Source organism: Myotis daubentonii, chromosome 16 (genome assembly GCF_963259705.1).
Source record: "Myotis daubentonii chromosome 16, mMyoDau2.1, whole genome shotgun sequence".
NCBI lineage: Eukaryota > Metazoa > Chordata > Mammalia > Chiroptera > Vespertilionidae > Myotis > Myotis daubentonii.
Window position 1 is genome coordinate 26,148,264 of NC_081855.1, and position 13,306 is coordinate 26,161,569.

General features: G+C 53.0%; 1 protein-coding gene across 7 annotated transcripts in view; it reads right to left on the reverse strand.

The window, feature by feature from the left end:
• KSR1 (kinase suppressor of ras 1) overlaps positions 1-7,220 on the reverse strand; it is a 137,924-nt gene extending 130,704 nt beyond the window's left edge. The window contains exon 1 of one of the 7 annotated variants that reach the window (XM_059669439.1): positions 6,750-7,220. In XM_059669439.1, coding sequence (XP_059525422.1) covers positions 6,750-6,980 — 231 coding nt within the window. In that variant the 5' untranslated portion in view covers positions 6,981-7,220. The remainder of the gene's footprint in view (positions 1-6,749) is intronic. The other 6 variants (XM_059669438.1, XM_059669440.1, XM_059669444.1 and 3 more) reach the window with 6 other exon arrangements.
• Positions 7,221-13,306: the final 6,086 nt, after the last annotated feature.

Here is a 13,306-nt window from a genome sequence, read left to right on the forward strand (position 1 = left end):
CATACAAAAGAATTAACTCTGAAAAACAAAGACATTCCTATCGGGCATGACATTCCAAAGATGTGAAGATTACCTCCCATAAGCCAAGACAAAGGTCAGACCTCTTTGGGAGCAAATTTGCAATCTTTACTATGGAGGAGGGTTCTACCAGTTGGAAATGAAGGGCCCCAGAGGGCGGAGCCACACATAGCAATCCCTGTCTCTGGGTCTCTGCTTGGAGGACAGCTACCAGGAGAGCTGCCCAGCCCAAACTGGACCGTGACATGAGAGAGAAACAAGCTTTTATTCTGGCTTTTAAAAACAATGGATTGAGAATGGGAACCCTGGGACTAAATTCCCGCACCTACAATGATCGAAGAACGTCATACTATTGCATTATGTCAATCAGTCAACATATCCTGCCATTAAAAAAGAAAAATCTGCCCTAGCCGGTTTGGCTCAGTGGGTAGAGCATCGGCCTGCGTACTGAAAGGTCCCAGGTTCGCTTCCCGTCAAGGGCATGTACCTTGGTTGCGGGCACATCCCCAGTGGGGAGTGTGCAGGAGGCAGCTGAATCGATGTTTCTCTCTCATCAATGTTTCTAACTCTCCTCTCCTTTCCTCTCTGTAAAAAAATCAATAAAATTTATTTTAAAAAAGAAAAAGAGCCCTAATTGGTTTGGCTCAGTGGATGGAGCATCAGCCTGTGGACTCAAGGGTCCCAGGTTCGATTCCGGTCATGGGCATGTACCTTGGTTACGGGCACATCCCCAGTGGGGAGTGTGCAGGAGGCAGCTGATCAATGTTTCTAACTCTCTATCCCTCTCCCTACCTCTCTGTAAAAAATCAATAAAATATATTTAAAAAAAAAAAAAAAGAAAAAGAAAAATCTGAGTAGCAATGTGCAATGATCTACATATTTTGCAAACCGAGTTTAAGGTCATATAGCTATTTTTCAAGAACATATTAAATATTAGCTATCATGAAAGAAAGACTAACTCAGAGAGGTGGCATAATGGGTGATTTTCTTTTCTTTTATTCATCTGTGCTTTCTTTTTTATGGTGAACATGTATCATTATGTGTATTTTATAGTATTTTAATAAAAGCAGAAAGGTATAGGCTATGCTGCTAATCAGAGAAATTACTCAAAAAGAATAAGGCAGGTATCCATTAAAAAAATTACAAGTAACTTAATCTCTCCGCAGCTTCTCGTTTCTCAGAATGAGCCCAGCACCAGGCGGTGTTATCACTGTGCTAACAGGGACCTGTCTTGGAGAGCGTGCGGGGCTGCACGTCAGGGAAGCAGCCCTGGGCCTGCGCTCAGAGGCCGCACGGCCTGTGGTGGCCACCGGCAGGCCCAACCATCTGGAATTAAGCCAAGAGCCCCTGGGCCGGCCCTTCTTGTTGGCCACTTCCTCAGGCTCAGCAGCCATGACCCTGAGCAGAATCCCCCACCATGGTTTCTAGAGGCAACTGGGAAGTTCAGAACATGAAGTCTGAAGACCAGTCAACCCACGTTCAACCATCTACCCACTCGGTCTCTTAATCCCTCTGAGCCACAGTGTCCTTATCTGCAAAACGGGGGGTCCTTGTGAGCGTTAAATGGGGCGACACATGCCAAGAGCCTAGGGGAGTGCTCAACACAGAACAGGTGAGCAAGAATGTCTTTTGTCCCTTCTCTGTTCTCACGATGCACCAGTTAATCCCATAACCCCACAGGCACCTGTGCAGCTGTCCCTCTAACTGAATGGAGGAAAAGATTCTAAGCAGCCTGTTTCTGAAAGGATGTGTTATTAAAAAGCACAGCTTAGGGAACTTGGCCACAGACTTTGTTACTTCCCCCACCACTGCAGACACGGCCACGAAAGACGAGGGGCTCTGCAGTCCTTCTCCAGACCACAGCCAGCAGGCAGGGCCAGCAACCGGGGGTATGCAATACCGCTTTCCTGGACTTGGAGCCAACCCAGCGGAGAAGGAGGCATTCCTAGCACTGTCCCTGAGCTCCTGGCCTCCCTCCAGCATCACCCAGGCCTCCCCAGGCTCGGGGAAACTGCAGGTGCCTTGCCAGGCAACCCCCAAGGTATGCTGGTGGCAAGTTTCATCAAGGAAAAAGTTGCCAAGGCGAAAGCTGACACCAAAGGGGACAGCGCCCAGCTCTGCACCTCTTCAGGGATTACAGGAGTGAAAACCTCCAGCAGGCAGTTGAAACTATGGTGATGGAGTGGAAGCAGAGGAAGGCCATACTCCAAGCAGTGGCTGGGTGGGAAAGGGAAACCCGGGTTCGCTCTCAGTTCTGCCAGGGACCTGTGACCTGGGACAAGTCACCATCAAGACTGGAAATATTTTTCATTAAAGCCAGGAGGTCAGCATCGGCCTGCAGAATGACGGGTCCTGGGTTTGATTCCGGTCAAGGGCATGTGCCTCGTTTGCAAGCTCAATCCCTGGCCCTGGTCAGGGCGCATGTGGGAGGCAGCCAATCGATGTGTCTCTCTCACATCGATGTTTCTCTCTGCCTCCCCCTCCCCATCCCTTCCACTCTCTCTAAAAAACACACCAGGAAGTCGGTCTGGCCAACCGTTCAGTCACATTCCCAATTCCTAAGCACTCTTGGCAAGCCAGGGCACTGGAGTTGCTACTGTTTGCCTGCCTGGCACCTCCATTAGACTGAAAGTGTCCCAAAGGCTTAGAGAGCATCCTACCTACCTCGGATCCTTGCCAGGGTAGCTGTCGCTAGGAGCTCAGCAGGCAAATCAGTAATAACTGGAAGGTTTGTGGAGTGAATACATCACCATGACTGCCCCAACGAACTGATCTGTGGGGACAGTTGGCATCCCTTTCCCTTCCCAGATGATTGGGGAACAGGGGGAGGGGCCACAGGAAGGGGTCTGACCTCGGCCACAGCAGAGCTGAGTGAAGGTCAAACCTCCCTGATCTTTCCAGGAGCAGCAGGGCCCCCAGGAAAGTGGCCAGCTCCCCAATGTCCCCTCCCCAGTGAAGCCAATGGGAAAGGCCCTTTGGGGACCCTTTCAAATCCAGGTCAGCCTATTTAGGGGGGATTTTTCTCCAGAAGAGCACAGGTGGGGAGACTCAGTGTGCGAGGCCTGTCTCCGGGAAGTACCAGCAGGCTGGCAGGAAAGCGCAAAGCTGCAGTGTCCACAAAACATGAATCTCCGCGAGGTGCCACTATCTCTCCAGTGCCCAACACAGACTCGGCCCAAACAGGACAAATAAATGAGGGACTGAACTGTGCGGGGCCCCAGGCCTGGCTGCCAGGCCGGCTAGCAGTGTCCAGTGTCCGTATGAGCGCCTCTGAGGAATGAAAACACTTTATCCTGCCTCAGCGGATCCTTCAGGCCCCGAGGAGGGTCTGATGGCGATGGGACACAGGCTCCGCCGGGATGAAGCAGCCTCACAACCGCTGCTTACAGACTCAGACTCGGGGTTCAGATTTCCTCTCCCTCCCCACGCAGAGAAAAACTGTGTGTGACACGCATTTGGTGGAACTGCGGGTGATTTCATCAGACGGAGAAGGGCCCAGCACACTGGCCGGCAGGTAGGAGGCAAACATGAAACCTGGGTTCCTTCCACTCCTTTGGGCCCAAACTGGACACTACACGGAGAGTCATCACAGGCAGCTGGACACGCTGACCCCCCCACACCGGCACAGTCTGCAACCTCAGGCAGCAGCAGCAGCAGCAGCAGCTAGGCCTGGCCACCGGCATCAGGGACCCCCAAGGGGTATCGCACGCACTGTTTCTCCCACTGAGCGCTCATTTAATGGGGGCCAGAATGGGCTGGAGTTCCTAAGATTCTGGGAGAAGTCTGGTGAGGTTGCGAAAGCCAACTCCAGTCAAGCCCTTTTTCAAAAGCCAGGAATCCAATGTTGCAAGCACGGTCTCTGGTATGAGAGGAGACTGCAGAAGAGGAAAGAAAACCAGAGTGGACATCACCACTGTCCCATGGGACTCACCACAGGCCGCTGGGAAGTAAGAGCCAGCAATAGAAGTAGCTTCCCTTAAAGGGGACCTGTGGTTTGAATGCCCCTGGACCTGCACCGGGAAAAGTCTATAAACAGAATCTCTCAGTAGAAAGAGTGGGAACCTACAGACTCACAACAACCCTGTGGTTTTCAGCAGTCTCATGCCCATTTTGCAGATAAGGAAGCTTGAGATTCAGAAGTCTTGGGACTTGCCCAAGGTCACACAGACAGGACTCAGACTGGAAATTAAAGCCACGGGCTCTTCCATTGGCTACACTGCCCCATCAGGATTCTTAGAGTAATAAACTTCCCATCTACTTTATCAGTTTAGTGAATCTGGACTTTAGAACCATCTTTAAGCAGAAAATAATCTTTCTTTTTGTTTTGGTTTTCTTTCTTGTTAGTCTTTTTTTTTTTTAATTAAATGTATTGGGGTAATATTTATTGGTTAAAAACATGAATTTCAGGTGTACAACTTTATAATCTGTATATTATGTGCTCACTACCCGAGTGTCACCTTGTATTTGACCCCCTTTTACCCTCTTTGTCCTCCCCCCTCCCACTTCCTCTCTGGTAACCACCATTCTGTTGTCTGTATCTGAGTTTGGCCTTTTGTTTATTAAACAGGGATATTCTTAAACAGGGTTATGTATAACAAATGCTGACTCAACCCCACTGAGGTCCCTTCACTAAACCACAGAAGTGCACAGAGATCCACTCTGGCCTCCCTTGTTTAGGTGAGGATGAGGCCTCTGGGTGAAGTGATTCCACCAAACTAGCTCCTGGGATCTAAATCCCCCCGCACCCCCAAACCAACCGAAGTCCTGCCTTTTCATGGAGAAGCGTGGACCTGAACCCACAAGACAATGGAGAGGACAGAGAGCTGGATATTGGTTCCAGTTCACCCTGCAAATCCCTTTCCGGCCGTAGGGAGGGTTTCTGGCCACCTGACTGGATCATCCAAAGAAACACTCAGGAGGAAGGCCACTGAATCAGCCAGCTCAGAGACCCAAATAGCTGGATGCTCTGGGTGTCATGATGCCACACCTTGGTTACAATGAGTGACACTGGAAGTCAGGGTACCATGAAGGCAAAGCGCCATTTCCAGAGGACAGACAGCGAACGGCTCTCCGGTATCCGCTCTGTGAACCAGGAGCACCTCTGAGCGACATGAGGACAATCCGAGAGAGGCCAGCACAGAGAACGTTCTCTCATCCCAGCAACACAGGCTGCTGGACAAGGACCCCTCCCCTCCCGGAACTAAGCCACATAGGCCCCCTCTTGTGTCGGTTTAAAAACTGAACTTTCCTGGGCAAAAGCACACTCCGCTGTGTTCAAGAAACCAGCCGCGCTCGCCACTTGGAAAACAGCAGCCTGCCCACAGAAGGGACAGTTGTGCGGAGTGTTGCTGGTTGGTTGGTTTTTTTAAGCAAAACCCTGGTCAGTACTGCAACAGCAACTGTAACAAAAATTCTAATAGCCAGCGCTGATTGCATGCTTCCCACGTCCCTGCTTTTATAGCTTTGAAGAAAATAAAACTGAAGGAGAGAAGTCACTATCGAGCAATCTGGATCAAACAGGGATTCCGGTTTATGGCGTGCACAGAGGACTGGGTCTTGTAATAATTACAACAAATCACCGCTGGCCCTATGACAGCTGGCAGCGGCAATGAGCAATAAGGGGAGAGAGGGGAGGGGGGCGGATGAGAAATTAAGATTCTAATAAAACAAAACATCCCCAGATCGGCAGAAGACCAGATGTGGCATGCAAGGGGGAGCTCCTTCTTCAAGTCGGAGTTAGCTATTCACTGGTCTCTGGATGCCACAGCCTTCCCAGTCTCTGGACAAAAGCAAGTTGGGAATACACCCGTTTCCCTCTACTGTGTATGGGGGTGGGGGGGACTCCCCCTTCTGAGAATCCAACAACCCTTCTTCCAAATCCTTTTAATACTGCACTTCCCAGCTATAATTCAAGAGGAGGGCAGGCATATCTTATTTCTTCTTTACACGGGAGGCTGTCTCCACCAGAGGCCCTTAAATAGTGTCATCTTCTCACCAAAGGCTTGCTCCCCAGCATAATCCTTCCTAAACCAAAATCCAGTGTTTGGGGGGCGGGGGTGGGGGGGTGGGGGGGGGTGGAGTCGGTGGGTAATTACACTTTGAGCAGTGAAACGCTGTGGAAAGTACCAAATGCCTGAAGAGAAAAAATGCAGTTTCAGCAAACACTTTTTTGAAAGGCGGCACACAAGAACCTGGAGGAGAGGAAAGGAAGGGACGAGACAGAGCCCGGGGCGTGAGGCGCGAGCAGAGAACCACGGGGCTCTGCTCACACTTCAGGGGGGCCCCCCCACCCCCCTCCTCACCCCGTCACCCCGGCCCACGGCTGCGGGGCTCAGTCACACAAGGAAAAGTCCAGCGTGTGACTCAGTGGGAGAATGAGCCCTGCGGCCCTGCAAGCTGGAAATGGGGTGGGGGGCGGAGGTGAGGGGGCAGGGGGTGTCCGCGCAGCCCACCCCGCCCACCGGCTCCCGGAGCCTCCACCCCAGTTCCCACGCCGCCCTTCCCCCAATGCCCGCCCAAGGTGAAGGGCTGGGCTGGGGTCCTCAACCTGCCGCATCACCGAATGGAGGAAGGAGAGGAAGCCTCAGACCAGGCGACCCGGGCTCAAGGATGCAACTAGGAAAGGAGTGAACAGGGCACAAGGGGGGGATGGGGGTATTAGGGGCCGCTGACCCCCGCCTTCTCGGGCCCAGCCCGGGTCCCCGAACCCTCCCGCGCCGCGGCCGCGTTACCTCCAGGGTCCGGATCTCCTGCTGGGTGAGGTCGTTGGACACGGCGCACTTGGTGCGCAGCCCGCGCAGGCTGCCGATGGAGATATCGATGAGCTTCTGCAGCTGCCCGCACTGCTGCAGCGCCCGGCTGGCCGCGGCTCCGGCGCCCCCCTCGGCGGCCGCCGCGTCCCCCGCGCCGCCGCCCTCCTTCTTCTCCCCCATCGCCGCCGCTCGCCGTGCCGCTCTATCCATACCTCGGCATCGGGGCCGCGGGGTGGCTGAGGCGGGGAGCCCGGGGGCGCGGGCTCGGACGGGAATCCCCGAGCCGGGAGGGTTGCACGAGGAGCGCCCCTGGGTGCTGCGGGGAAGGGACGCGAGTAGAGCCGGCGACGGAGCCGGCTGCTCCCGCCCGCCCTACAGCGGCGGCAAAGCGAAAGCCGCGGCGACCCGACGGCTGCGGCTCCCAGAGCCTTTAAGTGGCAGCCGGGGCCGGGTCAGGGCAGCGGGGCATGCTGGGACTTGTAGTCCGCGCCGCGCACCTGCCTCTCGCGGGCGCCTCCGGAGCCCCCGCCCGCGCGCCCTACGCCTGGAGCCGGGTGGTCCCTCCGCGGTGGACGCCGGCGAGGCGGGAGCGACCTCCTCTGTGTCCCGGGAGTGGCTCCGCGCTGACTCCTCCCCCGGGCGCCCAGAGCCTGGGAGCCTCGTCTCCCCGCCCATCCCTGTCCCCCACGCCGGCCTCCAGTCCAGGGGCTTCCCGCGACCCCCGGATGGGGCGGGGCAGGGGCCGGGTGTCCCTTGAAACCGAGGAGGTTTTGCATCCTGCCATTCCTCAGCCACGGCCAAAACCTAAAAGATGCGGACCGTGGAGGTTCCAGAATTTCTACGTGGGTTTTAGGGGCCGCCATCTAGTGGGAAGGGGCCTACAGTGCTTGTCCTGTCGCAGGTTCGCCGAGGACTGGACTCCCGATTGTCTCCATGCCAAGGGAAATAAATGCTCAGGCATGGAGAGAGGAGGAAGGGCTTTCTTCGGGACCCTTTTCACCCACCAAAATAAGGTGTCCCATCCCTCTGCCACCGCAAGCCAGCCCCGAGCCCAGACGCTTGGGGTGGCACATTGGTTTGTCCTGCCCGTGGGAGCTAGAGTCAGTGCCTGGTTTCAAATGCAGTCTCTAGTGCAGCCTAGCCGTGTGACTTTGCGCAAAGTTAGCTCACCTCCCGTGTCTGAGCTTCCGCACCAGTAAGGCTGGGTGGTAACAGTACCGATGTCCTAGGCTCCAGGTGAGGCCGTGGGCCGGGCGCAGGACTGGACTGGTACCTTCCTGTGCCTCCAGCATTCAAACCCCACCCCATCCCATCCCCGCCCTCACCCCTCCGGAGCCCCTACCAGTTCACATGTGCTCTATTTAGCTGGCTAAACTAAAAAAAAAAAAAAAAAAACAAGAGGCTGGTCAAAGGTCCCACACATCCAACATCTGCCAACCAGAGGAAATCTCTGTCCTCTGAATTTTCTCTTGTAAGCTCCTTGGCTGCCCAAGCAGTTGGCTAACTTATCTTCCTAGCCTCCTCCGAGAGCCAAATACGGTGCCTGGCACACTGTAGGCGCCCCATAAAGTCGTGCAACCCATTTCATAGGTTAGTTTCTGCTATCTTTCAGGCCAGTTTAATAGGTTCCCTCTGTCCTCATCCTATTTTTTTATTTTTTTAGAATGAGGGTTGGACAGGAACTAGGGTCTCAGGATTCTAGTTCCACCTAAACTATACATAATATATAGTCAGTACTGGCTGACAGGTTATATTACACCTCCCTTTAATATCATTTGAAATTTTGAAATAAATGCTGGGTCTGTAAAACAAAACCATGATAACTTTAAAATGTGCTTTTGCAAACCAACCCCTCCTCTGGAGAGCTTCTGAAACACAAGGGTCTTCCTTCCCAGCTCCTCCCCAAATCCTGACCCTGCTCACAAGAAGAACTAACCCAATCAGCACTGAATTTGTCACAGGACTCTATGTGCTGTGTCTATGAAACCCCCTCCTCCCCCAACCCTGACTGTTCCCTTAACCCCACCCCACCCCCATGCAGCAGAGTAATAACTGCCCTGAAAGAGAAACTGCTTGACAGTGACTCTCAAACTTGGCAGCGGATCACAATCTCCCACAGTGCTCCCTTAATACAGAGCGCCCGACCCTGGTCGCGGAGTTCCCCGTTCAGTAAATTGAGGACAAGGCCGGAGAATTTGTGTTCTAACAAGGGCTCAAGCAGCACTAATGCTGCAGGTCGGGGGCCGAGCTTGACAGTAAGAGCCTTGGCACAGCGGGAGGTCAGGTGGGAGGGTCCTTAGTGCAGCCTGGCTGGTTGGGAACCTTCATTTGTTCAGTAGCCAGAGCTCCCAGGCTTGAGCGACTGATTCACTCTCACTCAATTCACAAGAGACGTCCTGATTAAGTGCCGATTTATGTCTGTGCATCAAGCTTGTAATTGCCACAGGGGGCCTGGCCAACGCATTTCCCCCCAGGGCCACTTTATGTGGGAGGACAAGTGCCGGACTGTGGAATCCACACCTACGATGCCACCATGGCAATGGTGTCGGTGCTGGAGACTGGACAAACCCCAGCTCCCTGGCTGCTCTCCTGCCAGGCTCCATGCAGCCAGTGCCTCTGCTGGGGACACAGTCTTACTTCTGATTTGTTGCAAGCGGTCAGTAAGCCACAGCTCTCCTTCCCAGTTCATCTCAGACGCACTCCAGCCTCCTCGACTGGGTTTGGGTTTCCCTTCAGCCACACATTTCCAGAACTGCCTCCTAGAGATGCAGAATGCAAAGATTTTTTTAAAAAAGAATCCTTCATTCATCCTTTTCACATTCAAGAAGTATTCATTGTCTACTTTTGTGGCAGGCCTCTGTGTTCTGGGCTCTGAGAAAGAGTACTGAAGAGAACCAGGGATTTATATTCTGGTATGAGAAGACAGACAATAAACAAATAAGTAGAATGCGCAGGATATTAGGTGGTAAAGGGGCTATGAGGAAGGGAGACAGGCAATGCAGTGACTGCAACTTTCAACAGAGCTGTTTGAGGGTCTGGGGTTCTCAGCTCTGTCCCTGAATCACTGTCTGAACTTGGACAAATCTTCTCATCTCAGTCCCTCTCCTCATTTGCAAGATGGCGAGCATATGTTTGAGGATGAATGGAGATGCTTATGCAAAGTGATGGTCACAAAGTAAGAGTTTAACATATTTCTTTTTATTTATTTGATAAATACCTACTATGCACCAGGCACTGTTCCATATACCTTACTTACTCCATTGAACTAATGTTAGTTCCCTTCCTTCCCACTTTCCAGAGTGACTCTCTTCTGGTTAAATGAATGTATCTATTATGTGTTGATCCTTAACTTCAACTTCAGCTCCAGCTTCTTAAGTCTTTCTTCAGCACAGAACGTTGGCTCCTTCCCTCCTTCCTCCCCTCTGCCTCAGACGCCTCCAGTATTTCCTAGGGTGGACTCCCCTGCATGTATCTCAACACCACAGTAGCCATGCAAGCATGTTTGTGTTCATGTTTCACGCTTCACAGACATGAAAAGGGTGCCTACCACGTGCCAGGCTCGGGATAGGCCCAGAGTGAAGGCAACCAAGTCCTTAGTCATGGTAACCAACATGAGAGTGGAGACAGAAAGTTAACAAGTCAACACGGTGAGTACTATCAAGGGGGAAAAGCAAATAGTGACAGCAAGTTCCCGAGAGATAAGGTGCTTCGTTAGATGAAGTGGTCAAAGAAGTACTCTTAGATCATTGAACTAAGATCTAAATAAACAAAAGGAGCAAGCCATGTGGAGCGCTCAGAAAGGGGCATTCCAGGCAATGGGAACGCCACGTGCAAAGGCCCTGGGGCAGGAACAACTTGGCACACTCCGGGAACAGCATGAAGGCCAGCGTGGCTACAGCGTGATGAGAGAGAGCAGGGGTTGGAGATGACGTGGGATTGCTGGGCAAGGGCCAGATAAAGTAGGACATGGGCAGGAAGTTGGGGTTTTTCTCTGTCTTTGTTAATCCTGATGTGGTCCCAGATCACTGCCTTGCCTGGGAGCCTGTTACAAATGCAGTGTCTCGAACCCCTTCACTCCCTGGCCCTGCTGACCTCTCCAAGTTCCTTTGCTATTCAATGTTTTTTGGAGCCTGTGTCCCAGTTTAAAAGCCTGATGAAAATAAAAAGTGTCTCTCCAGAAAATAATACATTGAAACTCACGATTATGATACAACCTCAGGGGGCTTGTGGGCCCCCTTATGGTATCTGTGCACCCCAGGACTGCAGACAAGGTTAGGGACCCTGTCACACTGTTGGTCCCTTTACTGGATAATGTTGGGCCACACAGGAGTGTCACGTCACCATGCCTTCGCTCAGGCTGTCACCACTGCCCGCCCTGCCTTCCACTCTTCCCATAGGTCTGGTTCACACGCCCCCGCACTGCCCCCCAACAGACTTGGTCTCTCTAGCGTCCACAGTCCCAGAGAACTCTGCACACATCACGTATTTTTCGTTCTCTCCCCGCCTGTTTCCCTAACAGGATAGTGAGCTTTTTGGACTCACATAGACTCATACAATCTGGTTTTCGCCTCTCGGAGGTTATATTTCCTTATCTGTAAAAGGGGTGGCTGAGCAGGAAAAAAAGGAAATAAAATGGGCCTGGGACACAACAGTGTTGAACACGCATTTCAATAAACAAATGATGGATTGCATTTCACAGGCGAAGAAACCAGGGTCTCTGGAGGGATACGGCCCCCTGAGTGGCTGAGCTGCTTGTTCGGGGAGACACATCGCCGCCACCTGTGCAGTGTGGTCAGAAGGAGCTCTAGGCCAGGTCCCAGGAAGGAGCCAAGGGGGGGAAATGGCCTTCTTGCCCGTAGGCTGAAGACACCCATGATGTCATGGGCTTTTTCAGGCCACCTGGCGGGAGAGAACTGCTCTGGGAGATGCAGGGGAAACCAGTCCAGGGAAGGGCAGGAGAAGACGTGCGTAATCCTCTCCAAACCCTGTATCCTCCTCCACTTTCAAGTCCCTGCCCTTCTGAAGCCAACAGGCTACCCCATGCGCTCCCCTATCTCGTGGTTTCTTGCACCCAATCTCCCAATCTCGTACACTCTCGCTGTGGCCTCCAGCTTCCCCTGCCCTGTGCTTCATCGGAACCTCCCATTCATGTCATTATCACCTTTTCCACCGTCACGGGCTCACGGCCTTCCCTTCCTCCTCACCCCATGTAGAGTCCACGCTGCAGCGTGACTGTCACTCCACAGCCCACGACCTCGGTAAACGTGCCCCTTTCCCACCCTAGGGACCTGGCTACGTCCCAGCCCCGGGAAAGCCCAACCCTTCGGCCTCTCCCAGCCTGAGCCAGGGCAGCTGAGGGACGCTGGAGAGGAGCACAGAGCCCTCCTGGTGGCTTGTTCTTTAAATTCATGACCACAAACCTCACGTTGGCACTCCGCATGCCTGGCAAACCGACCAGCCTTTCCTAGAAAGCTCATTTTCCCGTGCTCAGAGATGGCGATTTCATACTTCTTCTATCTCTGCCAAGCGCCCTGCACTCCTCCTCCTGCACCGAGGAGCGAGGAGCCATCAGACCAAATCTACCAGCCCTCCTGCCCTGTGCCATGCTGCCTGCCTCTGCTGTAGCCAAAGAAGAGGCATCCTGTCCCAGCCGAGGGCCAACCACCTTCTGCTTGGACTCTCTCCCTCCAGCAGCCTGGAGGCCTCCCCTCAGCCAGGGCCCTGCTTTTCTCTGCAGCATCCTTTCCTCCTTTCTGCCGTTATGTGCATTTGCACACAAACATGTTCCAAGATCTCCCTTTAGGAAAGAAAGAAGATGGAGAGAGGAGGGAGGGAGGGAGGGAGGGAGGGAAGGAAGGAAGGACATATTCTATATCAGGGCCCTAGCAGGAAACAGAATTCACTCAGATGGTTCAGCTGACTTCAAAGAAGGGACTACTTACAAGTCAAGGAAATAAACAAGGATGTTGGGCACCCAGAGACAGGCAGTGCTGGGTAAGAGTGGTAACCCCTAAAGCCGGAAGAGACAAGGGAAGAAATCGTGTTCTGAGAGCCCCAGAGGAGGGGGCAGCCCCAAAGGACTGACAATATGGACTTGGAAGTAGATGAGGTCCCATTATCATGATCATATGATTTTGAAAAGTGAAGACTCAGATGAGAGCATGTCTTTGGCCCCTGGTCCTAGCCTCTACAAGGTAGCCTGAGGAATGGCCAAGGACCAGCTCTGCAGACTGAGGCAGACTTGGTCTCAATTCCATTTCCTTTTTTTTTTTTTAAATATATTTTATTGATTTTTTTACAGAGAGAAAGGGAGAGAGATAGAGAGTCAGAAACATTGATGAGAGAGAAACATCGATCAGCTGCCTCCTGCACATCTCCTCCTGGGGATGTGCCCGCAACCCAGGTACATGCCCTCGACCGGAATCAAACCTGGGACCTTTCAGTCCGCAGGCCGATTCTCTATCCACTGAGCCAAACCGGTTCCAGCTCAATTCCATTTCTAAAACTGGTTTACAGTGTGGCCGTAACCAAGTCAC